This window comes from Lithobates pipiens, unplaced genomic scaffold, assembly GCF_037356315.1.
Source record: "Lithobates pipiens isolate NorthernLeopardFrog02 unplaced genomic scaffold, aLitPip1_a1.2 Scaffold_16, whole genome shotgun sequence".
In the NCBI taxonomy this organism is placed as follows: Eukaryota; Metazoa; Chordata; class Amphibia; order Anura; family Ranidae; genus Lithobates; species Lithobates pipiens.
In genome coordinates, this window is record NW_027507748.1 from 431,780,738 (window position 1) to 431,806,311 (window position 25,574).

The 25,574-nt window shown below is 44.7% G+C and overlaps 1 protein-coding gene across 1 annotated transcript in view; it reads right to left on the minus strand.

Annotated features, from left to right (window-relative positions):
* LOC143983192 (E3 SUMO-protein ligase RanBP2-like) overlaps positions 1–25,574 on the minus strand; it is a 183,796-nt gene that overhangs the window by 24,006 nt on the left and 134,216 nt on the right. The window contains exons 21-23 of the mRNA XM_077482612.1: positions 19,374–19,544; positions 18,034–18,102; positions 14,699–14,889 (exon numbers count right to left, since the gene is read on the minus strand). Of these exons, the coding sequence (XP_077338738.1) occupies positions 14,699–14,889; positions 18,034–18,102; positions 19,374–19,544 (431 nt within the window). The remainder of the gene's footprint in view (positions 1–14,698; positions 14,890–18,033; positions 18,103–19,373; positions 19,545–25,574) is intronic.

The following is a 25,574-nucleotide window of genomic DNA, read 5'->3' on the forward strand; positions in this document are numbered from 1 at the left end:
CTTACCTCCCCTGTGCAATTTTGCAGTGTGGCCCCCAATCATCATCTGCTGGGGTACCCCTGGCAGCACTCGCGGAATTTCCTCAAATCAGTAAAGCCCCAGGGAGAAGAGCTCTCCCTGGGGGTTACCTTGCAGGTGCGCTCCCGAGTCCAGCATTTGCGTGCATAGACACAGAATGCCATTGAATTTTATTGACAGGACGTTTTCATGGCAGGAGCACAGACCACAGGACATGGTTCCAGTAATCTATGTCCTTAGTCTACTTGTCTTCAGTAAACTGTGGGCTTTGTGCACCATCTTTAGAAGAGGCTTCCTTCTGGGACGAAAACCATGCAGACCAATTTAATGCAGTGAGCGGTGTATGGTCTGAGCGCTGACACCCACTCATACATCCATTTCCCACACTACCTCTGATATATAATATATAATATCTCTCTCTCTCTCTATATACACACACATATTATATATATATATATATATATATATATATATATATATATATATACATATATACACACACACACACACACACATATATATATACACACACACACACTATTTTTATTTAAAAACACAAAACGTCATACTTGCCTGCTTTGTGCAGTGGTTTTGCACAGAGCAGCCCCGATCCTCTTCTCGGGTTCCCTGCTGGTGCTCCTGTCCCTCTCCCCCACTGCAAGGTTGCTCCTGAGCTGCCTCTGTCATAAGACACACCAAGCGTGGCTAACCCCTGCCCTCCTCACTGGCTGTGATTGACAGCAGTGGAAGTCAATGGCTCCAGCTGCTGTCTCAGCCAATGAAGAGCGAGAGACCCAGGAGAGCTGCTGCTCTTGTGCACATTGCTGGATAAAAATGGGGTTCAGTTAAGTATTGGGGGATACTTGTGTATTGGGGAATGCATGAAGGTAAAAAAAAAAAAAAAAAAAAAAAAAAAGAAACCTTAAAAGGGATTGTAAAAATGTATTTTATTCTTTTTTTTTTTTTTTTAAACAACAAACATGTTATATTTACCTCCACTGTGCAGCTCGTTTTGCAGAGTGGCCCTGAACCTGCTCTTCTGGGGTCCCTCGGCGGCTGTCTCCGCTTCCTCCTGCAGGTACTTCTCACGTTCATGCAAGCTCCCTCGCATGGCGAGAAGCACCTGCGGGCACGCTCCCGTGATACAGCCAGCAGCTATAGCCACTCGCTGTATCACACGGCCCCGCCCCCGGCACGCCGTGTCATTGGATGTGATTGACAGCAGCGCGAGCCAATGGCTGCGCTGCTTTCAATCCATCCACTCCAGCCAATCAGCGGCCAGGCTAAGTGGCGAAGAGGACGTCGGGGCGAGCGCGGGACTTTTGAGGGGTCAGGTAAGTAAAAACGGGGGGACTAAGGGCACCAGCACTGTCAGAGGTTTTTTCACCTTAATGCATAGAATGCATTAAGGTGAAAAAACATTTACCTTTACAACCCCTTTAAGCCTTTACAACCAGTTTAAATGCATTTATGTGGTGTCAGAAAACTCTGTTCCAACATGAGGACAGGACAACACCCTGGCAAGTTTACTAAACTATGGTCCCTATGGTTAGATACCCCTGGGCTCTCTCCAGTGGATTTGGTATTGGACAGATTAATGCTTTAATATACTTGTCACCGAGATTAACATTGTAGAACCACTGGTTAGTGCGATTGCTCAGTTGGGTCTATTGAGTTGTATAGTGGGCATTCTCTGCGGGTAAACAATATAATTCGTTGGTGGAATGGGATTGCTGGTTATAATGGTTATAACAATGTATTATCTTGAACCTGCATTATATGTACAGTTTGCTTTTTTCCCCTCTAATAAACTTCTTTGAGGGGAAAAAAAAAAAAACATGAGGCACAAGTTAATGCATGCCCTCTGTCAGAAGGCTGAGAACTAACCTTTAAGTGAAGAAATTAATATCGGTCAGTTTTTTTGACTGATACTTCTGAAAAGTGAATATCGGCCGCACTGATAATCCCTAATGCTATTCCGCATATACAGATTTTACTATTGTGCTTTTAGTAACACTTCGATCAGACCATAGAAACAAGCAAATAGAGCAATTAATAGAGCTCACCATTTGTGATGCAACACAGAGGGAATGGTCACACACTGGACACAGTGTCACCCTGAAAAAAAATAGCTGCCTGTCCCTTTAGCAAACAGCGACAAGCTAAGTGGATTAATACATTGACATACGGAAATGTATATACCATGATACTACAAACTGCAGCTACAACATGTGAGTCTAGCATTACAATACCATTGCATAACAAAGACAAGAAATCTAACGAGTCTTACCTAGTTAAAATAAGAGCATTTGAAAGTGCACATTACCTTTAACTCACCAAACTATCCAGAAAAACTGGCAGTTGGAGGGCCGATATAATAGAATTTTTTCATCATACTTACCTGTAAAATCCTTTTGAGTACATAATAGGACAGAGTCAGGCTAATCTTCATTGCCTGCTGGGGTTATACTCCATCTCCAGGTGAATGGACACTGGTAGACCAAAGGTCTTTAGACAGGAAGTGATCCCCTATATAACCCCTCCCACACAGGAAGCACTTCAGTTTTGTAGCAAGCACTGAATCCTCATAAAAGAGGGGAGGGATCTCTGTGCTCCATGCTGCACTCAAAGAAAAGTATTTTACAGGCAAGTATGACGAAAAAATCCTGTTTTCTTTTTCATACATCATGGGACACAGAGTCAAGCTAATATTCATTACCTGCTGGGACGTCCCAGAGCAAAAGCCTTGAGGGGAGGGAGACACCCTGCCAAATAATAGCCATCAGAACGGAAGCCTGCAGTACACTGAGGCCGAAAGCCGAATCTTCAGCTGCTCGAACATCCACTTGATAAAATTTTGTTAACATATGCACTGAAGACCAGGTAGCAGCCTTACAAATCTGAGCCACAGATACCCGATGATGAAAAGCCCAGGAGGTTCCTACACCTCTGGAAGAATTAGATCTCACCCTAAAAGGAGAAGCTTTAGGTTTCAGACTGTAGGCCTGAATGATCAATTGACGGACCCAATTGGCAATGGAAGCTGTCTGCAACTTCTTGGGTCCTTTTGGTAAAACAAAAAAGAAGTCTGATCCTCGGATCTCTGCAGATCTAGACAAATAAACCCTGACTGCTCAGACAACATCCAATGAATGCAGTCTCTTCCACCGAGCGAAGCTGAGAGGGGAAGAAATAAAAAAAAGGCAAAATGTCCTGATTTAAAATGAAAGGCTGACACCACCTTTGACAAAAGGGATGGAACAGGTTGGAACACGACTCTCATGGTGAAGGATCAAGTATGGTTCCCTGCATGAAAGGGCCACCAACTCTTGACACCCTTCTAGCTGAGGTGATGGCCATCAGGAAGGTTAGCTTGTTGCATGACAACAAGTCTAATGGAATTTCCTTGATGGGTTCAAATGGTTGTTTCTGTACCACAAGCAGCACCAACTTAAAGTCCAAAGAACACATAGGTGACTTAATGGGGGGGAAGCAACCTAGTTGCCCCCTGCATAAGGTTTAGATCAGTGAATGGGAGTCTAAAGCCCTTTGGAAGAATACCGATAGGGCCGAAATTTGATCTCTGTACTCCGTAGTCAATTTGATTTCCACAGTTGACTGTAGAAAATTCTCCCAATCACATTTCCGAGGATGCCCTTTTCTGGCTTCACACCAAGCAATATAAATCTTCCAGACCTTATGATAAATTTTCATAGCGACAGCTTTTCTAGCATTCGCTACGGTAGACACTATTGATCCCATGACACCATGGTCCTTTAACACCCTGGCTTCAATAGCCATGCCGTCAAATTTAAAGACTGTAAATTGGGGTGGAATATAGGACCTTCAGACAGCAGATCAGGGCGACGTGGAAGCGCCCATGGCCCGTCTATTGGCAGTCTCACAATCTCCGGAAACCAGGGCCTTCTGGGCCAGGCTGCTGCCACCAGAATGACTGGAACCCCCTCTTTCTGAATCCTGCGCAACAAATGTGAAAGTAGAGGGATTGGAGAGAAAGCATAAACCAGGGAGTACTGTCTCCATGGAACTATCAGAGCATCTGCTCAGATTTCCAGAGGACCCTTTGTTCGGAACGCAAATTGCTGTAGTTTGTTGAGCCTGGATGCCAATAGGTTGACCTCTGCCCATCTCCAATGCGGGAACATTTCCCCTGGGTGTAGGGACCATTCTCCCGGGCAGATCTGCTGGCGGCTAAGAAGCCACCTTCCAGTTCTCTACTCCCGAGATATGGACCGTCTATAGAATCGGCACATGTCCCTCTGCCGAGGCTAGTATGTGGTTCACTTCCTTCAGAGCTGAACGACTACTGGTACCGCCTTGGTGGTTTATACAGGTCACTGCAGTGGCATTGTCAGACTGAACCCCAATAGGGCAGTCCTGAAGCACCACCGTCCAGGACCATAGGGCCAGACGTACTGCCCGTAATCCCAGGACGTTGATGGGCAGGATCTGTTCTGTCTTTGACCATTTCCCCTGAGCTATGAGCTTCCTGCTACCCTGTGGGATGGAGGCAATCATGCCAGCACAACTGTGCTCTAAACCGGCTAGGGCGGAGGAAAGTTCATCAAGGGTGAAGCAGCAGCATTGACTGTAGGCACAATACCAGATAGGCGCAGCTCTGACTGCCCAGAAGCCTCTGGTCTTTCAGTCGATACAACACTAGGGATACAACTAGGATCATCAGAAACTACTGATGACATTGGTGTGTCCTTCCCTGTAGTGTTAGTCCCACTTTTTTGAAGACCTTTAACAGCCACAAAGAGTACTTGGGTGTAGTATTAAAGCACCTCAGAAGAGGGACCCTTTAATAGGGCTCGCCAAGCCCCTATGTAACAATGCTGCTAAACACCTTTAGCCTGCCAAGCAACACTTGGTGACTCACGTGACCCAGGTAAGGAAAAAAATTAACTGCTGCAAGTGTCTATTGTGTGTCCCACAGCTGCCTTCTGAAAGCACCGCATGCTAGGCTTACACAGCTTAAATAAGCTGGGTGTGCGCCGGATTGTTCTGTGCGTGCGCACACAAGTGCGTGGTCCCGAACAAGCGTGGCTTTGTTCGTGTATGACGCAAATCCTTGTGTGCCCAGATAAAAAGGCTACTGCGCATGTTCGGTGAAGCACATGTGCCATGGTCGCCAAACAACTGCTGAGCATAGCGACACTTTTGCACACGCATGTGCGCCCTGGTGAACCAAGGTGATTCGGAGCACTGCTATGCGCCATCATACAGGTTTAAAAAAAAAAAAAAAAAAAAAAACAGCCAGACACAAGCCAAAAAAGGCACACGTTGCAAACACCCACAGCTAGCCCAAACACCCCCCCCCCCCCCCCCTCACACATTTGAAAAAAATGCTGTCACCTCAGCTGGGAAGCCAGGCTTTTAATATTATTATTATTATTATTATTATTATTATTAAGTCAGGCTTTGAAGCCTAGAGGTGAGATCTGGGGACTTATTGCTCAAAGCTCTCACTGTAAAAGGAGGACCTGTGACGCACTATTCCTATTACAAGGGATGCTTACATTCCTTGTAAGAGAATAAAAAAAAAAAAAAAACGCATCAAACTAGAAACCTAAAAGTAAAATATAAAAAAAAAAAAAAAACATTTAAAGCACCCCCATCACCGCTTGCAGTCACGCCCACATATGTAAAGGTTCAAACTACACATGTGAGGTGTCGTGAACGTTCAAGCAAGAGCAATAGTTCTAGCCCAGCACCTCCTTCCTCTAACTCAAAAAATTAAAGCGTCACCTATGGGTTTTTTTTAAGTACCGAAGTTTGCCGCCATTCCACGAGCATGTTCAATTTTGAAAAGTGTCATGTTAAATATTTACTCCGCATAACATTTTTCACATTATGCAAAAAAATTGGGCTAACTTTATGGTTTTGTTTATTTAATGCATGAATTTTTTTTTTTTTTTTAATTTTTTTATAAAGAGTTTGGAAAAATTGCTGCGCAAATATCGGGCGAGATAAAAACGACAACCATTTTATTCTCTAGGGTCTCTGCTAGAGAAAAAAAAAAAAAAAAAAAAAAAAAAAAAACAACATTGTTTGGGGGGTTCTGTGTAATTTTCTAGCAAAAAATTTTTTTTTTTATTACATGTAGGAGAGAAACGTCAGAATTGACCTGGTAGGTAAGTGGTTAAGGTCTCTAAGAAGAGGTCTAGTCTAAGAAATGGTAGCTTACTACAGGTGACCCATTTTCATTAAGAGTTAATGCATGGCCATCTATTTAAAAACATGCTATTAACTGATTGCCATTGTCAATTCTTTACTAACATATACAGTGCCTTGCGAAAGTATTCGGCCCCCTTGAACTTTTCAACCTTTTGCCACATTTTAGGCTTCAAACATAAAGATATAAAATTTATATTTTTTGTGAAGAATCACCAACAAGTGGGACACAATTGTGAAGTGGAACGAAATCTATTGTATTTTTGAAACTTTTTTAACTAATAAAAAAATGAAAAGTGGGGCGTGCAAAATTATTCGGCCCCCTCGTGTTAATACTTTGTAGAGCCACCTTTTGCTGCGATTACAGCTGCAAGTCGCTTGGGGTATGTCTCTATCAGTTTTGCACATCGAGAGACTGAAATTCTTGCCCATTCTTCCTTGCAAAACAGCTTGAGCTCAGTGAGGTTGGATGGAGAGCGTTTGTGAACAGCAGTTTTCAGCTCTTTCCACAGATTCTTTGACTTGGCCATTCTAACACCTGGATACGTTTATTTGTGAACCATTCCTTTGTAGATTTTGCTGTATGTTTGGGATCATTGTCTTGTTGGAAGATAAATCTCCGTCCCAGTTTCAGGTCTTTTGCAGACTCCAACAGGTTTTCATCCAGAATGGTCCTGTATTTGGCTGCATCCATCTTCCCCTCAATTTTAACCATCTTCCCTGTCCCTGCTGAAGAAAAGCAGGCCCAAACCATGATGCTGCCACCACCATGTTTGACAGTGGGGATGGTGTGTTTGGGGTGATGAGCTGTGTTGCTTTTACGACAAACATATCGTTTTGCATTGTGGGCAAAAAGTTTGATTTTGGTTTCATCTGACCAGAGCACCTTCTTCCACATGTTTGGTGTGTCTCCCAGGTGGTTTGTGGAAAACTTTAGACGAGACTTTTTATGGATATCTTTGAGAATTGGCTTTCTTCTTGCCACTCTTCCAGATTTGTGCAGTGTACGACTGATTGTTGTCCTATGGACAGACTCTCCCACCTCAGCTGTAGTTCTCTGCAGTTCATCCAGAGTGATCATGGGCCTCTTGGCTGCATCTCTGATCAGTCTTCTCCTTGTCTGAGCTGAAAGTTTAGAGGGACGGCCAGGGCTTGGTAGATTTGCAGTGGTCTGATGCTCCTTCCATTTCAAAATGATCGCTTGCACAGTGCTCCTTGGGATGTTTAAAGCTTGAGAAATCTTTTTGTATCCAAATCCGGCTTTAAACTTCTCCACAACAGTATTACGGACCTGCCTGGTGTGTTCCTTGGTCTTCATGATGCTCTCTGCGCTTTCAACAGAACCCTGAGACTATCACAGAGCAGGTGCATTTATACAGAGACTTGATTACACACAGGTGGATTCTATTTATCACCATCAGTCATTTAGGACAACATTGGATCATTCAGAGATCCTCGCTGAACTTCTGGAGTGAGTTTGCTGCACTGAAAGTAAAGGGGCCGAATAATTTTGCACGCACCACTTTTCAGTTTTTTATTTGCTAAAAAAAGTTTAAATTATCCAATAGATTTCGTTCCACTTCACAATTGTGTCCCACTTTTTGGTGATTCTTCACAAAAAATAAAAATGTTATATCTTTATGTTTGAAGCCTGAAATAATTCGGCAAGTAGGCCGAATACTTTCACAAGGCACTGTACATACTTGTGCCACAGGTTTCCCTGATTTTCAATATGCAGTCTGTGTGCCGCCAAACAAGAATGCCTTCAAAATCCAGATGGACAGTTCAAACCTTCACCCATATATTGGCCTTTAATAGTTTTAAAAGGCCAGCCCAAGGGCAGCCTGGTACCTTGTTGATAGTACGTACCATGGTACGTACTATGTATGAGTATGTGTTGTACAAGGTCCACCTGCAAGATATGACTATTTAGGAAAGATCGCTGTACAGCGCTGTATAGGCCCTATATTATCATATGACACAGCTCTTCCACCAACTACACGTAATCCGATTGCTACTTGTTTTGTGGAGTGTATATAGAATATTCATAAAAAACAAAAACAAACTATAAAATGGCATGCACAACAATTTCAGCTATGCAAGAGACCCCTGAATACAAGAATAATAGAAACAATGAAGAATAGCATACAGATTAAATAAGTAGAACATAATAAGACCGAAGAGAAGAAAAGCACAAAGGGTAGGGAAAAGGTCTTTATTGACAGGTCAGTAAAGACTGCAGCATTATTTCACAACAAAACAGGAAAAGAAACAGTCATTCCCTCAAAAAGAGCAGCAGACTCCCTATTTGAATTAATGGGAGAAGTTTTCAACTCAAGCAGCAGAAAGTCACATAGTCAAAGATACTCTGCCCCTCACAAAAGCAAAAAAACAAAAACAAACAATTGATGGATGCCAGCTGAAATTGTATTAGACATTTTGGTAATCTGGCTCTGGGAATTTGTCAATTGTTAAAAAGCAGCAACACATTAATTTTTGAACAAAATTTTACTTGTGTATAGCAAGCTTAAGTAAGGCTCTAGAAAGTCAAAACAGAAAAAAAGGGGAGGTTAAAAAAGGAGGCGTCCAACCTGAGCTTTTTAGGCTGGGCTTCTCCTCTGGGTCACAGGAGTGCAATTCGTTTTGCCCTCCTGTGACCCGTTTTCAGCAGAGAGAGGTCTGAAGTCCACTCTCCACTGATGTCGCTGCCATAAGTTGAGGCAGGGCATCATCCCGACTTCCAAGTCTGGATCCGCCAGCTGCCTTGACTGATGGCAGTCTCAGTGTGCCGCTGAGACGGCCGCTCCCCACCCCTCCACAGCTCATCGATCCAATGAGCATGGAGAAGCAGAGAGAGACGCTTGCTGACAGTCAGCAGCTCTCCTCTCGGAGATCTGAAAACCGAGCCATCGTTGAGGTTCGGTGGCTCGGTTCTCAGTGCAGAGATGGCGGGGGACAGATGCAGCAACGGTCTGATGCTGCATCCACCTAGGCAAGTGTGAATCTAATTTAAAAACAAAACAAAAAAACCCATACTTCTCTTTTAAATTGATTTACTAAAGCCGTTTTTTCAGCATGCAATTTTATTACAGAAATTTCCCCAGGGGAAAAATAGCTTTAAAAAGCCCATAGAAACCCAAGCTCTTACCAATCTTTCAGATAAATGAACACCCTGAACCCTTATTGCCTAGCTCGGATGACCCGCCCAGTGGCCACCTCCCTGCCCTTCTATTTTCCCCTTTCCTCTGCTTTTTCTCCTCATTTGTTAACAGTGGCTTTTCTTAAGGAATCACTCTAAATAGCTATAGACACAGCGACCCTGAGGCCCTGTTATCTCCCTATGTACATTACGCGCCTAGACAAATACAAGGCCTGGCCCCCCTCTTTGATCTTAATTTCAGCTAAAACATCGAGGTCGGTTCAGGTGGTCACTTGGGCCCCATTATATACAGGGCCTCTAGTGTATTTCCACTAGGGATGTACCGAATGGGTTTTTTGGTGCCGAAACCGATACCGAAAATGAAAAATACACTAGGCTGAAAACTGAAACAGCACCGATACCGAAAATGACTGTTTTTAAAAAATATTTTTATACAGGAGGTGGTCAGAGACTAGGCGACACGGTACAGGAGGTGGTCAGAGACTAGGCGACACGGTACAGGAGGTGGTCAGAGACTAGGCGACACGGTACAGGAGGTGGTCAGAGACTAGGCGACACGGTACAGGAGGTGGTCAGAGACTAGGCGACACGGTACAGAAGATGGTCAGACTAGGCGACACGGTACAGAAGATGGTCAGACTAGGCGACACGGTACAGAAGATGGTCAGACTAGGCGACACGGTACAGAAGATGGTCAGACTAGGCGACACGGTACAGAAGATGGTCAGACTAGGCGACACGGTACAGAAGATGGTCAGACTAGGCGACACGGTACAGAAGATGGTCAGACTAGGCGACACGGTACAGAAGATGGTCAGACTAGGCGACACGGTACAGAAGATGGTCAGACTAGGCGACACGGTACAGAAGATGGTCAGACTAGGCGACACGGTACAGAAGATGGTCAGACTAGGCGACACGGTACAGAAGATGGTCAGACTAGGCGACACGGTACAGAAGATGGTCAGACTAGGCGACACGGTACAGAAGATGGTCAGACTAGGCGACACGGTACAGAAGATGGTCAGACTAGGGGACACGGTACAGAAGATGGTCAGACTAGGCGACACGGTACAGAAGATGGTCAGACTAGGGGACACGGTACAGAAGATGGTCAGACTAGGGGACACGGTACAGAAGATGGTCAGACTAGGGGACACGGTACAGAAGATGGTCAGACTGGGGACACGGTACAGAAGATGGTCAGACTGGGGACACGGTACAGAAGATGGTCAGACTGGGGACACGGTACAGAAGATGGTCAGACTGGGGACACGGTACAGAAGATGGTCAGACTGGGGACACGGTACAGAAGATGGTCAGACTGGGGACACGGTACAGAAGATGGTCAGACTGGGGACACGGTACAGAAGATGGTCAGACTGGGGACACGGTACAGAAGATGGTCAGACTGGGGACACGGTACAGAAGATGGTCAGACTGGGGACACGGTACAGAAGATGGTCAGACTGGGGACACGGTACAGAAGATGGTCAGACTGGGGACACGGTACAGAAGATGGTCAGACTGGGGACACGGTACAGAAGATGGTCAGACTGGGGACACGGTACAGAAGATGGTCAGACTGGGGACACGGTACAGAAGATGGTCAGACTGGGGACACGGTACAGAAGATGGTCAGACTGGGGACACGGTACAGAAGATGGTCAGACTGGGGACACGGTACAGAAGATGGTCAGACTGGGGACACGGTACAGAAGATGGTCAGACTGGGGACACGGTACAGAAGATGGTCAGACTGGGGACAAGGTACAGAAGATGGTCAGAGACAGAGGACGTGGTACAGGAGGCATCCCCCATTGCAGCCAGTGTGTCCCATTTTGCAGCCAGTGTGTCCCATTTTGCAGCCAGCCTGTGCAGGGAAGAGAGCCGCCTGTGGATGATCTGTCTATTTAAGTGCCCGGACAAGGGGGAGGGACTGTGTGTAACGGCGCACGGCCGGGAACACAAAGCTATTTAAATGAAAGCTGTGATGTTCTCGGCGCTGTGATCAAACAGGCGGTGGAGGCGGCTCTCCTGCGCTATGCACCCCCCATGATGGGCGTCACCAGAGGCGGGGCAGGGGCCCCGCCCCCACCCAGGCCACGCCCCATTTTCGGCCCCATTATCGGCCGTTTTTCTCTTTCGGCAAATTGCTGAAAAGGGCATTTTTGGACGATATGTTTCGGCGGCCGAAATTTCGGTGCATCACTAATTTCCACTCATCACTTGCATGGTCCACATATGCAAAGCTTAAACATTACCCATAGAAGATTGTAGTCTTTTTTTTTTTTTTTAAGTTGTTTGTATATTTGAATGCAATGAATATTTTTGTATTCTTATCTAAGAACACCTATAGATAGCAGATTTAAAGCGGTTGTAAACTTTTACATACACCCAGTGAAGAGATTAGCCTCAGGTAATACATAGAAATCCTCCTACATAAGTTTATCTGCAGCCCTCCCTCCTTTACATCAGTTCAAAGTCCAGACTTTAAAACAGCATTTCTGAGCTTCCAGAGGCAGAGGACAGGGATTTGTTGACACACTGCACATCTCAGAGAGGAGTGAAGGGAAGGGACACACCAGCCAGATAGGGAAACATGTACAGCTGAAGCTGACAATCACAGGCTGTATGTGTTAGAGGCCCCCCTCCCAGTCCCCATCTGTCAGGGAAATGCTGGCCATAGTGCAAATGAAGCCTTAAGGAGCATGTGCACACAGATGTGTGGGCCTGCAGGTGCTTGTCTTGTTGTGCAAATGAGTATGCATACACCACCGATTCTGGTGTCAAATGGACTATTTAAAGTGGTTGTAAACCCTTACAAACCACTTTGACCTACAGGTAAGCCTAGATTAAGGCTTACCTGTAGGTCCAAGCAATATCTCCTAAACCTATATGGTTTAGGAGATATTTGCCCGAAAACGGGCACCGCTGTCTACGGCGCATGCGCCGTAGAGAGCGGCGCGCAGGCGCACTGAGTGCGGCATTTCCAAGAATGGAGCTGCCGCGCGTGTCGACTCCCGTGCGCATGCGTGGGAGTGACGTCATTGCGGCTTCGCCGAATGACAGCGGCGGAGCTGCGAGACCCCACCAACAAGATGGATGCGGCGGACTACAGGGGACAGCGGCGACTTCGCTGGCTCCTGTGTCAGGTAAGTGACACATAATGGGCTACTATGCGATGCATAGTAGTCCATTATGCTTTGCCTTTACAGGGAATGAAAGAGGAAGTAAACTCATCAGGGTTTACTTCCCCTTTAACTGTAGCAGTTTACTAGTTCGTTACGGTCTGACCTACAGCGCATCCCGTGTTCCTGGATCTGACTTCTGTGATTGACCATGCTTGAACACTTTCTGCCCTGACCTATGCTCGTCTCTGGATCCTGCTTTACTCTCTTGCTCATCTGTCTGCTCTGACTATACTGATCTTGGCCTGTACACTGAACACAATGCCTGCTGTCCATTACTGTCCAGTTACTGACCCAGCTCGTCTGACCGAGCATCCTGTCTTATCCGCCTGCTCAGCATCTCCTAACCAGCACACTGCCTGCCTTGTCCCAGTCACTTGCCAGCCAGTGCCTGCCATCTGCCATGTCCAGGGCCCTCTGGGCTATCTGATCCATTCCTGGTGAAGCACCAGTCTGCTAGATATCCCACAGGAACTCCTACCTCACTGCACTCTTTTGACCATCTCGCCACCAGTGGCCCTTGAGCCTCTCATCACGCCAGGCTCTAACTACGTATATAAACCTGACACCGTCCCTTATGCTGGCCACACACTATATGAAAAACACTTGGCCATGAGAGTAAACAATAGTGCCATCATGTAATGACAGATAAATCGTTCAGTGGACATAAATACATTTTTTGTTTTTTAACATATACCTAGTGCAAACAGTTTGGACGGGAAACACAATAACCTTTCAATTTAGCTTTGGTTCAGGAGAAAATTTCCAAACTTGTCCTTCGTTTTTTCAGCTCAATTATGTCCCAACGATTATCGATTTTGTGCCCATTAACTGGCCCAATAAATTGAACAAACCGTCTAAAGTTTGAGCGATTTTCCGACGATTTTTGTATAGTGTATGGCCAGCATTAGAGTCTGCACAGCCCAACAGAAATTACTTCTACAGATAGCAGAGTAGAGTAACCAGACTGCAAAAATAAAAAATAAATCACTCAGTGCTTTGGATCGAGACAAGTACACACTATAGGGTATTTTTCCTGGCAGAGTTTTATAACCACTAAAGAGAAAATCACAAATCACATTAAAATTCAAAACTCTAATAAAGTGCCCTAGAAGCCAAAAGCTTGTTAATTGCAGTATGCATGCAATACAATGGCATTTTTGACAGGACAAAAGAAAGATAAATACGTATGTTCCATTCTTGTGTAATTACATATGAATTATTCAGTAAACATTTACAATAAATACAAATGCAGACAACCACCCAATACATCCTATTCGTTAACACATTACGACCACACAGCTTCAAGTATTAGAGATATACCAACTCTTTAGGCTCCACAGTACAAAAAAGTCACTCGTTCAACAAGACAATAGAAAACAGCAGCAACAGCGGTACTTCCGCCAAACACATGAAAATCTCAAACGTAAAAAAGGAAACATAACAGTCCACCAAATGGAAGGTCACCTGAAAACAACTGAAAAGAGGTAGCTTTTAGTCTACAGCGACAATTGGTCCCAAACGAAAAAAGGTAGACTGATGGCAGTTTGTTCCTTTAACTTCAACAGTTTAGGTACACTTCAATATCTGGATATGAAATTAGCTTAAAGTAGAACTACTGGCAATTTTTTTTCATTTTGGATAGGGCAAGAGAGGGTTAGAACCCGTCAGTTTTTGCACTTCCTGTCCCATAGTCAAACGAAGTGCGATGTAATCCCTAAAAATGAAGAGAATCTCTTGGGGACCCCCAGGTGACCAGAACTAGTGTCCCCATTGGAAAAGTTCCCCTCTATTACTTTTCTGGGGACAACCAAAAATTTGGTATTTTCTTTTACTTTTAATGATAAATGGCAAAAAGGACAAGAGGGTGAATCTCCCTAACGGGGCACATACAGCAATAAAAACCCGACAGGTGTTCTGATCCCTCTCCACTATCCAAAACGAGTTACTTTAAATTTGCTAAAAGAGATGCTATGCTCACTTCTACAGGGAATGCAAGCAAGTGTAAGATATCTCCTGAGAATTCCTTAAGCAAGCTGCACAAAGCAAACACACACCACTGCTTCACACATGAGCGTAACTGCTCACTGCCAATGGATCTATAAGAAGTGGCAAGTAGCGTTGTGCTTACTTCAGACACTTTTCTAATAGCGGTTTCGTAGTCCTCAGCAGTGTCTTTGTCTTCATCTGTGTCACTGTTCACGCCACAGAAAAAGGTTGGGGGCAATTTCAAAATTTCCGCTTTGGCCTTTTCTTCTAGTGTGGGCATTTTTTCCCAGACAATTACACATTCCGTCTCTTTAGCTCGTCGTTGCCCTTGGCCTAAAAGTGAAAAAAAAAAATAGATATATATATAAAAACTCTAAAGTTATAAACTGTTAGAAAGATTATCAATTGTCTCTGCTCATGGCAAAGATGAGATGTGCTACTGCTATATATAAAGCTTTCACATGGTAGGTAACTAATACGTCTAGAGATTAGTTATGTACTTTGCAAAGAACAAAAACTTGATTTAAAATTAAGAATGTAACATATTGCAATTTACTAATCCTTCACAATGTGGTAACAGGTTATTTTTTTTTTTGGGGGGGGGGGGGGGGGGGGTCATTCAATCTATTGCACTTAGAAACTATAAAGCTCCTCCTCACCTCAATTACATGGGGGAGGGGGAAGGTGGGGGGCAGAGACATTGTTAGATATTTTAGTTAAGCTCACAAGAAGTGATGAGGACACTGCATTTGCTCCAACCACAAGCTAGGCTGCAGCGCTATGAAATATGTCCAATAAGCCCGCCGCATTCGTTTCATTGTATTGACATCTTCAGGAACAAAAACCCAATATGTACCTGAAGACATCAATACGATAAATAGTGTAGGGTTGGACCTATTGTCATGCATGTCATTGCGTAGCGCTCGCAGCCAGCACCATTTAATGGTGTGCACAAACCATTTTATACTGGCATTGCCATCTTACTATTAAGTGCAATTACATGGGGTTTTAAATAAAATTTATGGTTTATGCAATAGTTTCTCTCTAACTTTTTATTTGGATCTCCTGTTGGACGTTAAAGTGGTTATAAATCCTTACAGACCACTTTTACCTACAGGTCAGCCTATAACAAGGCTGACCTGTAGGTACTGGAAATATCTCCTAAACCTGCATCGTTTAGGAGATATATACCATATACTCATGCGCAGATTTCATTGGCGCATGCACACTGAAGAAAGGGTACGATCGTGCCGTCGGCCCCCGCAAGAATGCGCAGGAGTGACATAACACGACTCCGGCAGTCAGAGAGCCAGAGTCAATGGCCTCGGAAGGAAGAGGGGTGAAGATTGACGCGGCCACCAGCAGGGACATCGCAGGCTTCGTTTTCAGGTAAGTGGCACATGTTGTGATGCATACTAGCCCATTATGCTATAAAGAAGTAAAACTTATTAGGGCTTACTTCCGCTTTAAGTGGTAATCACAGCATAATCCTGGGATAAGTGTGTGGTCCTTCAGAGGCTGGAGGGGAGTGGATCCAGGGATTAAATGATATAAGCAGGTTTAATCATTTCTTCTGGTAAGTTGCTATTGTGGATAGGTGGTGGCTGTACTAAAGACACCATGTGCATGAAGATTTGGCACTGTTTGAAGATTTTTTTGCATACTTGTTCTGGGCAAGTCCATACAGATATGAAAGAGCCCATCTCATTTGACTGGCTGGAAGACATCAAAGCACATTCCCACGCCTTTCATTCAGTGTATTTCAGTTTTGTCATGGAGGTTCCGCATCACATGTGGCTGCGATGTAGTGCAGTCTCCTCCAGACTGACATCCACTCATCAAGGTATTTGAATATTTGCTTAACTCCTCATGAGTCAACCCATTGTTTGCATGAAGGTGTGGGCTCTTGGATAGAGTACTAAAGCAGGGTGCTGTGATGTTTTTAGAAAGTTATGTACAGGCCCCTACAAACCCTTAACACCTGCCTTGATCTGTCTGGATTGCAAAGAGAAGCACAGAGGCCCTACTAATGACATCACTTGGTACAAAAAAAAAAAAAATCAATAGCACGTCGATGAGGGTAAAAAAGGAACCGGGGCACGAAAAAAAAAAAAAAACATATCAAACTTGTTTTAACGTGGATGACCAATTTGATGAAGGCAAAGATACAAGCAGGTTAAATGCTTTTATATCCGAATTCAAGTTGCACTACTATGAGGCATGTACACTCACCGTCTACTTTATTAGGTACACCTGTTCAATTGCTTGGTAACACAAATTGCTAAGTAGCCAATCATATGGAAGCAACTCCATGCATTTAGGCATCTAGGATGTGGTGAAGATGACTTGAAGTTCAAACTGAGCATCAGAATGGGGAAAAGGGAGAATAAACTGACTTTGAATGCGGTATGGTTGTTGGTGCCAGACAGGCTTGGTTCGAGTATGCTGATCTACTGGGATTTTCACGCACAACCAGCTCTAGGGTATACAGAGAATGGTCTGAAAAAATATCCAGTAAACGGCAGTTGTGTGGATGAAAATGCCTTGTTGATGTCAGAGGAGAATGGCCAGACTGGTTTGAGATGATAGAAAGGCAACAGTAACTCAAATAACCTCTTGTTACAACTAAGATATGCAGAGCACCATCTCAATGCACAACATATTGGGTGCCACTCCTGTCAGCTAAGAACAAGAAATTGAGTCTACAATTCACACAGGCTCAACAAAATTGGAAAAAAGATTGGAAAAACTTTGCCTGGTCCGACGAGGCTCGATTTCAGCTGCATTCAGATGGTAGGGTCAGAATTTGGCGTAAACATGAAAGCATGGATCCATCCTGCCTTGTATCAACGGTTCAGGCTGGTGGTCGTGGTGGAATGGTGTGGGGGATATTTTCTTGGCACAGTTTGGGCCCGTTAGTACCAATTGAGCAGCATTTAAATACCACTACCTACCTAAGTATTGTTGGTGACCATGCCCATCTCTCTTACTACAGTGTACCCATCTTCTGATGGTTCGTTCCAGCAGGATAATACACCATGTCACAAAGCTTAAATCATCTTAAACTGGTTTCTTGAACATGAATGATTTCATTGTACTCCAATGGCCTCCGCAGTCTCCAGATATCAAATAGAGTACTTTTGGGATGTGGTGGAATGGGAGATACGCATCTTGGATGTGTAGCCAACAAGTCTGCAGCAACTGCGTAATGCCACCATGTCAATATGGACCTTAATCTGAGGAATGTTTCCAACACCTTGTTGAATGTATGTCATAAAGAATTAAGGCAGTTCTGAAGGCAAAGGGGGTTTCACCTGGTACTAGCAAGGTGTACCTAATAAAGTGGCTGGTGAGTATTTTCAACAAAGACTCCACTGTGAAAATCTGGTTCACTGGTAAGAGATCAACTATTCTGGAGGTACAAGATCAATTTCTGTTCTTGACCAACCATTTACTCACTTATTCAGCAATAAATACCTTTGCCCTTTTTATCTTCTTCATAAAGTTGTCCATTTAGCTTCTTAACAGCAGCCTCAAAGTCCTCATCTGTACAAAAAAACAAAATTGTTATTTCAAGCAACTGGTCAATACCTACCGTATATACTCGAGTATAAGCCGAGATTTTCAGCCTCTTTTTTGAGGCTGAAAGTGCCCCCCTCGGCTTATACTCGAGTCATCGCTGTCTGCCTGCTCGATCAGCGTGTCGAGCAGACAGACAGCGGCCATTCTATTCTAATTCAAATGCCGCGCCTCCGGCTCCGCCTTCGCCTGTGATAGGCGGAACACTGAATTTCCCAGCAGCCTGTGTTCCGCCTATCACGGACATCCGCTCATCCTCGTACTACGGACGAGGATGAAAGGATGGCCGTGATAGGCGGAACACAGACTGCTGGGAAATTGTGTTCCGCCTATCACAGACAGGGAGGCGCGGCATTTGAACAGGAAAATGGGCGCCGACGAAGAGCGGTGATCCTGGGACGGGACCGGACGGAGGCTCGGCTCGGCTCGGCTCGGGACGGGACGGGACCAGACGGAGTCTCGGGACGGGACCGGACCGGACCGGACGGAGGCTCGGCTCGGGACGGGACGGGACCGGACGGAGGCTCGGGACCGGACGGAGGCTGGGGACACAGGTAGGCTGGACACACAAGGCCTCACACACACACACACACACACACACACACACACATGGATGGACACACACACAGGGATGGATGGATGGACGGACACACACACAGGGATGGATGGATGGATGGATGGACGGACACACACACAGGGATGGATGGATGGATGGACACACACACACAGGGATGGATGGATGGATGGATGGACACACACACAGGGATGGATGGATGGATGGACACACACACAGGGATGGACAGGCATATCTCACCCTCGGCTTATACACGAGTCAATAGGTTTCCCAGTTTTTTGGGGGTAAATTGGGGGCCTCGGCTTATACTCGGGTCGGCCTATACTCGAGTATATACGGTATATAAGTGCATACCAAATATATAAAAAAAAAAAAATCAAAAAAATCAAAAATGGGTGAATTCTGTCAATTTTGCCCCACTAGATGGAAAAAAATAAATGGAAGCAAGATGACTTCCATGGATCAAAACAAGGATACATTACCATTGTATCCTTGAGTAATTCTAACCATGGGCACCAAGGAAAGTAGCCAGCCTGTTTTTCTTCACCAAATAAGCAAAGAAGGCAACTCAAAAGCAGACTGCATTTAACTTGTTTTTAAGTCGGATGCGTGAGCTCCAACATATCAGTAAAATTTTTTAAATGTACATAATTTGTGAAGTTACCATCAACATCATTTTCATCACTGACATATCCAGGCTTGTTCTTGTAGCAGAAGAAAGTAGAAGGAAGTAGCAGCTGATCCGCTAGTGCTTTCTGTTCTGCTGTTGGTGTCAACTCATACACAATAAGCACATCAGAGGAGCTGTCCGATTCAAGAGCATTACTACTCTTTGCTATAAAATATGAAGAAAAAAATATTTAAAAAACAGACAACCAGTGACAGGGATTAGTAGAAAGGGTTGCATGTTTGTTAAGCTGCTAGTATCTTATATAAAATCTCAATAAGCAGGGAGTCAAAGAACATTAGTTAAGCCATTTCTCTTGAGCTACTAAATAAAAGCTATATACGAGATTTTGAATCATATTTCAAGCATTAAGAAACAAAAATAATAATTAACCGGCGCATATCATACTTTGAAAAAAAAAAAAATAGGCATGCTATTTTATATATTTTCAACTGTTTTTGTTCAATACAAAAAAAAAACACACAACACCATCCAAAAATATCGTTCAAATCAAATGTTTGGATATTCTATCATTGATCTTGGTACGGTGAATAAAAAGGGGAAAAGGGGACGGGGGGGGGATACTGCTATTGATTGTATAGCATTATACTTCAGCTTGCAAATTTTGAGATGACGTCTGTATTCATGTATTTCGGTGTTCCAACCTGGTGTTTTCACAAGCTCAAGCTCTCCAGCAGAAGATTAAGCTACCGTATTTTTCGGACTATAAGGCGCACGTAAAAGCCTAAATTTTCTCATAAAATCGACCGTGCGCCTTATAATCCGGTGCGCCTTATATATGACCTTCGTGGAAAAAGCCACCCGGTCTCTTACCGTAAACTGACGTACCGTAAACCTCTCTTAGGTTGTTCTACTGCGTGACTGATAGCGATGAGTTTGAAATCCGCTTCGTAAGCATGTCTCTTAACAGGAGCCATTTTTGGGGCAGCGGGTATACTGTAGAAAATGAACGAATGAATGCGCACACCTCCTGACTAAGATGGCCGTAATGCCCAATCCAAGCAGTGCAGCTTCGTGAGCATTACGGCCATCTTAGTCAGGAGGTGTGCGCATTCATTCGTTCATTTTCTACGGTATACCCGCTGCCCCAAAAATGGCTCCTGTTAAGAGACATGCTTACGAAGCGGATTTCAAACTGAAGGCTATCAGTCATGCAGTAGAGCATGGAAATAGAGTAGCTGCGAGAGAATTCAACATTAATGAATCAATGGTACGAAAGTGGAGGAAGCAAGAAGATGCCCTGCGCCAGGTAAAGAAGACCAAACTGAGTTTCCGAGGAAACAAAGCAAGATGGCCACGGTTGGAGGACAAAATTGAACAGTGGGTTATTGAACAGAGAACCGCAGGTAGAAGCGTCTCTACTGTCTCTATTCGACTCAAAGCAACAGCGATCGCACGCGACATGGAGATCAACGACTTTCGAGGAGGTCCCTCTTGGTGCTTCCGTTTCATGAAAAGGCGGAATCTCTCTATCCGCACAAGAACCACTATGTCACAGCAACTGCCAAAGGATTACGAAGAAAAGATGGCCATTTTCCATACCTACTGCAAGAACAAGATCAATGAACAGAAAATCCGACCAGAGCACATCACCAACATGGACGAGGTCCCCCTTACCTTTGATATCCCTGTAAACCGTACTGTCGAGAGAACAGGGACCAGTACGGTATCTATACGCACTACAGGAAACGAAAAGTCATCCTTCACTGTAGTTCTCGGTTGCCAGGCTAATGGCCAGAAACTACCACCCATGGTAATTTTCAAGAGGAAGACTCTGCCAAAAGAAAAGTTTCCGGTTGGCATCATCATCAAGGCTAACCCGAAGGGCTGGATGGACGAGGAGAAGATGAGTGAGTGGCTGAGAGAGGTTTACGTCAAGAGACCGGGCGGCTTTTTCCACGAATCTCCATCCCTATTGGTCTGTGACTCCATGCGCGCCCATCTGACAGATACTGTCAAAGCCCAAGTGAAGAAAACTAATTCGGTGCTTGCCATCATTCCAGGTGGATTAACCAAAGAACTGCAGCCACTAGATATAGGTGTCAACAGGTCGTTTAAAGTTAAACTGCGAGCTGCGTGGGAGCATTGGATGACAGAAGGCGAACACACATTCACCAACACAGGGAGGCAACGCCGGGCGAGTTACGCCACTATCTGCCAGTGGATCGTGGATGCCTGGGCGAAGGTATCAGTCACCAGTGTAATCCGAGCTTTCAAGAAGTCCGGAATTATCACTGAACAGCTAAGTACCGGTACCGATGACAGCAACGAGCCTGACTCGGATACTGATGAGAATGATGAGAGGGATACGGGCGTGCTTGATGCCGAAATCGCCCAATTGTTAAACTCAGACACTGAAGATGAAGAATTTGATGGATTTGCGGGAGAAGAATAAAGTGAAAAAGTGAGTGTCTGGTTTTGTACGGTATTCACCGGTAACTGAACAGTGTTAATAGTTATTGAAGAATAAAGTGAAAAAATAATTGTCTGGTTTTGTATTTAATTGAACAGTGTTAAGAGTTATTGTTATAGACCATTTTATGGTTATTGCTAAAGAGTTGAATAAAATTTGACTTACAGTACCGCATCCGAGTTGTGTTTCATTAAATGCGCCTTATAATCCAGTGCGCCTTATAGTCCGATGCGCCTTATATATGGAAATATCCATTATATTAGCCGGTCGTTGCTAGTGCGCCTTATAATCCGGTGCGCCTTATCGTCCGAAAAATACGGTAATCAATTTTTTTTACTTATTTACACAAAATGTTTTTCTTCAGTGCACAAAAAGATTTTTTCATCATACTTCTCTGCAAAATCCTTTTCTTAGAGCACATCATGGGACACAGTCAGGCTACTATTCATTACCTACTGGTTAATATGCCATCTCTAGGTGAATGGACACTGGTAGACAAAGTTGTACCCGTCCAGCCAAGGTGATGGCCATCAAGAAGGCTAGCTTGCAAAATAGCAAGACATAAGCAATTTGCTTGATAGGCTCAAATGGCTGCTTCTGTAACACAGATGGCACCAGATTTAAGTCCGGGGGGGAGGGGTGGCGCGGTTCAGACCAGAAAATGGGAGGCTAAAGGCCTATGGAAGAAAACTGACAGGGCTGAAATCTGACCCCTGACTGTACTCAAAGCCAATCTGATTTCCACAGCCGACTGTAGAAAAGAATTCTCCCAATCAAGTATTTCAGAGGATGCCATTTTCTGGCTTTACACCAAGCAGCATAAGTCTTCCAGGCCTTATAATAGAACCTTCTTCTGACTGCTTTGCTGGCATTCACTAGGGTAGACACCACCTGTCCCAAGACGCCGCGATCCTTCATGGCTTCAATAGCCAGACGTCAAATTTAAAGACTAAAAATTGGGGTGGAATATAGGACGTTGAGACATTAGTTCGGGGCAGGGTGCAAGCACCCAAGGCCCGTCTAATGTCAATCTCATGATCTCTGGGAACCAGGGCCTTCTGGGCTAGGCTGGTGCCACCAGAAACCTCCTCTTTCCGAATCCTGCGAAACAAAATGTGGAAGTAGAGGGATCAAAAGGGAAGGCATAAACCAGGGATCTGCTCCGATTGCCAGAGGATGTCTTGTTGAGGACACAAATTGCTGTAGCTTGTTGAACCTGGTCACCCATCCCAAACGCTGGCAAATTTCCTGGAACACCCTTGGGTTTAGGCACCATTCCCTCGGGCAGATCTGCCTTCCAGTTGTCTACTCCTGAGATATGGATCGCCAATAGAATTTGCAGATGTCCCTCTGCCCAGGCTAGTATGTGGTTTACCTCCTCTTCAGAGCTGAATGACTTCTGGTACCGCCCTGGTGGTTTATATAGGCCACAGCAGTGGCATTGTCACACTGAACCCTGATAGGGCAGGAAGGATCTTCCCTTTTGCAGGTTCTGATCCTGCAACCACCAGCTTAGGAGCACCCGAGGATATATAGGATCATCCAGGGCCTGGTCTCTGAGCAGGAGGTCATCTAGATACCCATGCACCAAGATCCCCTGGGCCCTTAAAAGACCCAGTACTGGAGCTAGGACCTTTGAGAACACCCGGGGAGCTGTGGCAAGCCCGAAGGGCCTCTACAGTAAATCGGAGGAACCTCTGAGGAGTTTGAAAAGATAGGTACGTGTAAATACATGTCCCCGATGTCGATGGAGGCTAGAAAATCTCCCATCTGGAGCGAGGCTACTACTGAGTGGACTCCATCCAAAAGGACTGGATTAATAGATACTGGTTCAGGGATCTTGGATCCAAAATGGCCCTTGTGTCCCCATTCAGTTTTTAGATCCGTAAACATGTTAGAATAAAACCCAAGTCCCCTTTTGCATACGGACGGACCGGGGGGGGGGGGGGGGGGAGAGATAGGGTCGCGTGTGGCTGATGCAGATATCACATCTAATGATTGGCGAGCTTCAAAATACTACATTTTTGGTTTTGGGTTTCAGAAAAAGACTGTCAGCTGGCACTGGTCTACAGATTTATTGAAAAGGAAGAAGGATTTAGAGCCAAAAATGATAATTAACCACCTCCCATCCGCACTATAGCCGAAAGAACATGGCTACAGAGCAGACCTAATTTGCCAGGACGGTGCCTATCAGTACCCATCAGTGCTGCCTCATCAGCGAATATCAATGAAGGAGAAAAATTACCTGTTTACAAACTATGAAACATGATTTTTTTTTCTCTTCAAAATTTTCCATCTTTTTGTTTAACAAAAAATAAAAACCCCAGCGGTAATTAAATACCACCAAAAGAAAGTTCCATTTGTGTCAAAAAAAAAATGTAAGTTGGGTACAACGTTGTATGACCGTGCAATTGTCAAAGTGCGTCAGTGCTGAAAGCTGAAAATTGGTCTAGGCAGGAGGGTGGTTTAAGTGCCCAGTAAGGAAGTGGTTAAAGGACTGGTATATATTGGTACAAACTGTTAAGGAAATTAGAAAACTCTTTCTTTTTTTTTTTTTTTATTATTTAATTTTTATTATTAATATTTTCACCAATACAAAAATAATAATTTACAATACCGGGGTGGCGTAGCCTGATACATTCCAAAACACAAGACAAAATATGATTGAGTAATGGCGCTAACATAGCATACATCACGCTTAAACCTGAATGTTAGATATAATATTAGCTAGTGGCTAGGCTAGTGCGCTAAAACTGCTATGTAGCGGCTACACATCTCTGCCACCCCTTGATGCCCTTCCCCCGCCCTACCCCCCCCAGACCTCCCTACCCCCCACCCCACCTCGAGCGCGCAATGCCGACAACAACTGTCCCAGTCACAGCCAGACAACCACCTCCATGCAGGCCAGGAAAAAGAAAAAAGAAAAAAAAAAAAAAAAGGAGGAAAAAGGAAGGGGCTCCGCATTAGAGGGAAAGGGGCAGAATCCCAAGCGGGTACTAGGCCATCCATATATTGACCTCACTCCAGGGGGAATCCCATATCAGTCAGCCAGGGACGCCATAATATCTCAAATTTTCTTAGATTGTTTAGCTTTATAAGCATTACTCTCTCGCACCATATTAGGGAGTTAATTGCGTTGACCCATTGTCCAGTATCGGGGGGGTTTCTAGCTTGCCAATTAATTGCTATCAGTCGCCTAGCTTGATATAAGCACTTCAGGACGGATGGCTTGATTGGCATAGGAATATTAACCCCGTCAAATATCCCCAGTATACAGGCCCTGGCCTCAGGTTTCAGGGTGGTCTTAAAAGCTCTATTTATTTTAATAACTATTTCTAGCCAATAACTGTACAGCTTTGGGCATTTCCACACCATGTGGAAGAGGTCCCCCGGTGCCCCACATCTAGGACATTCATCCCTGGTTTTCCTCCCCATTTTCCATAACTTCTGGGGGGTGTAATATGCCCGATATATGAGGAACAGATGGGACACGCGCTGGGATGGAGATATAGAGGCCAGGTGCCCCTGTTCAAGCGTTTTAGCCCACTGTTCCCGAGATATCGGGCCGAGATCCCCTATCCAACCCTGTCTACTCTTGGCTGGGCCTTCGCCTTTCAAGAAACTGCCTCTAAGCTTCATATATAGGCCCGAGATCTGACCTTTTGCGTGTCCATGATCTATGAGGGCCTGGAGCAGGGGTATTTCAGTTCGCTCAATAGTGAGTGATCCATATTGGGCCTGAATTGCATGCCTCAGTTGCAAAT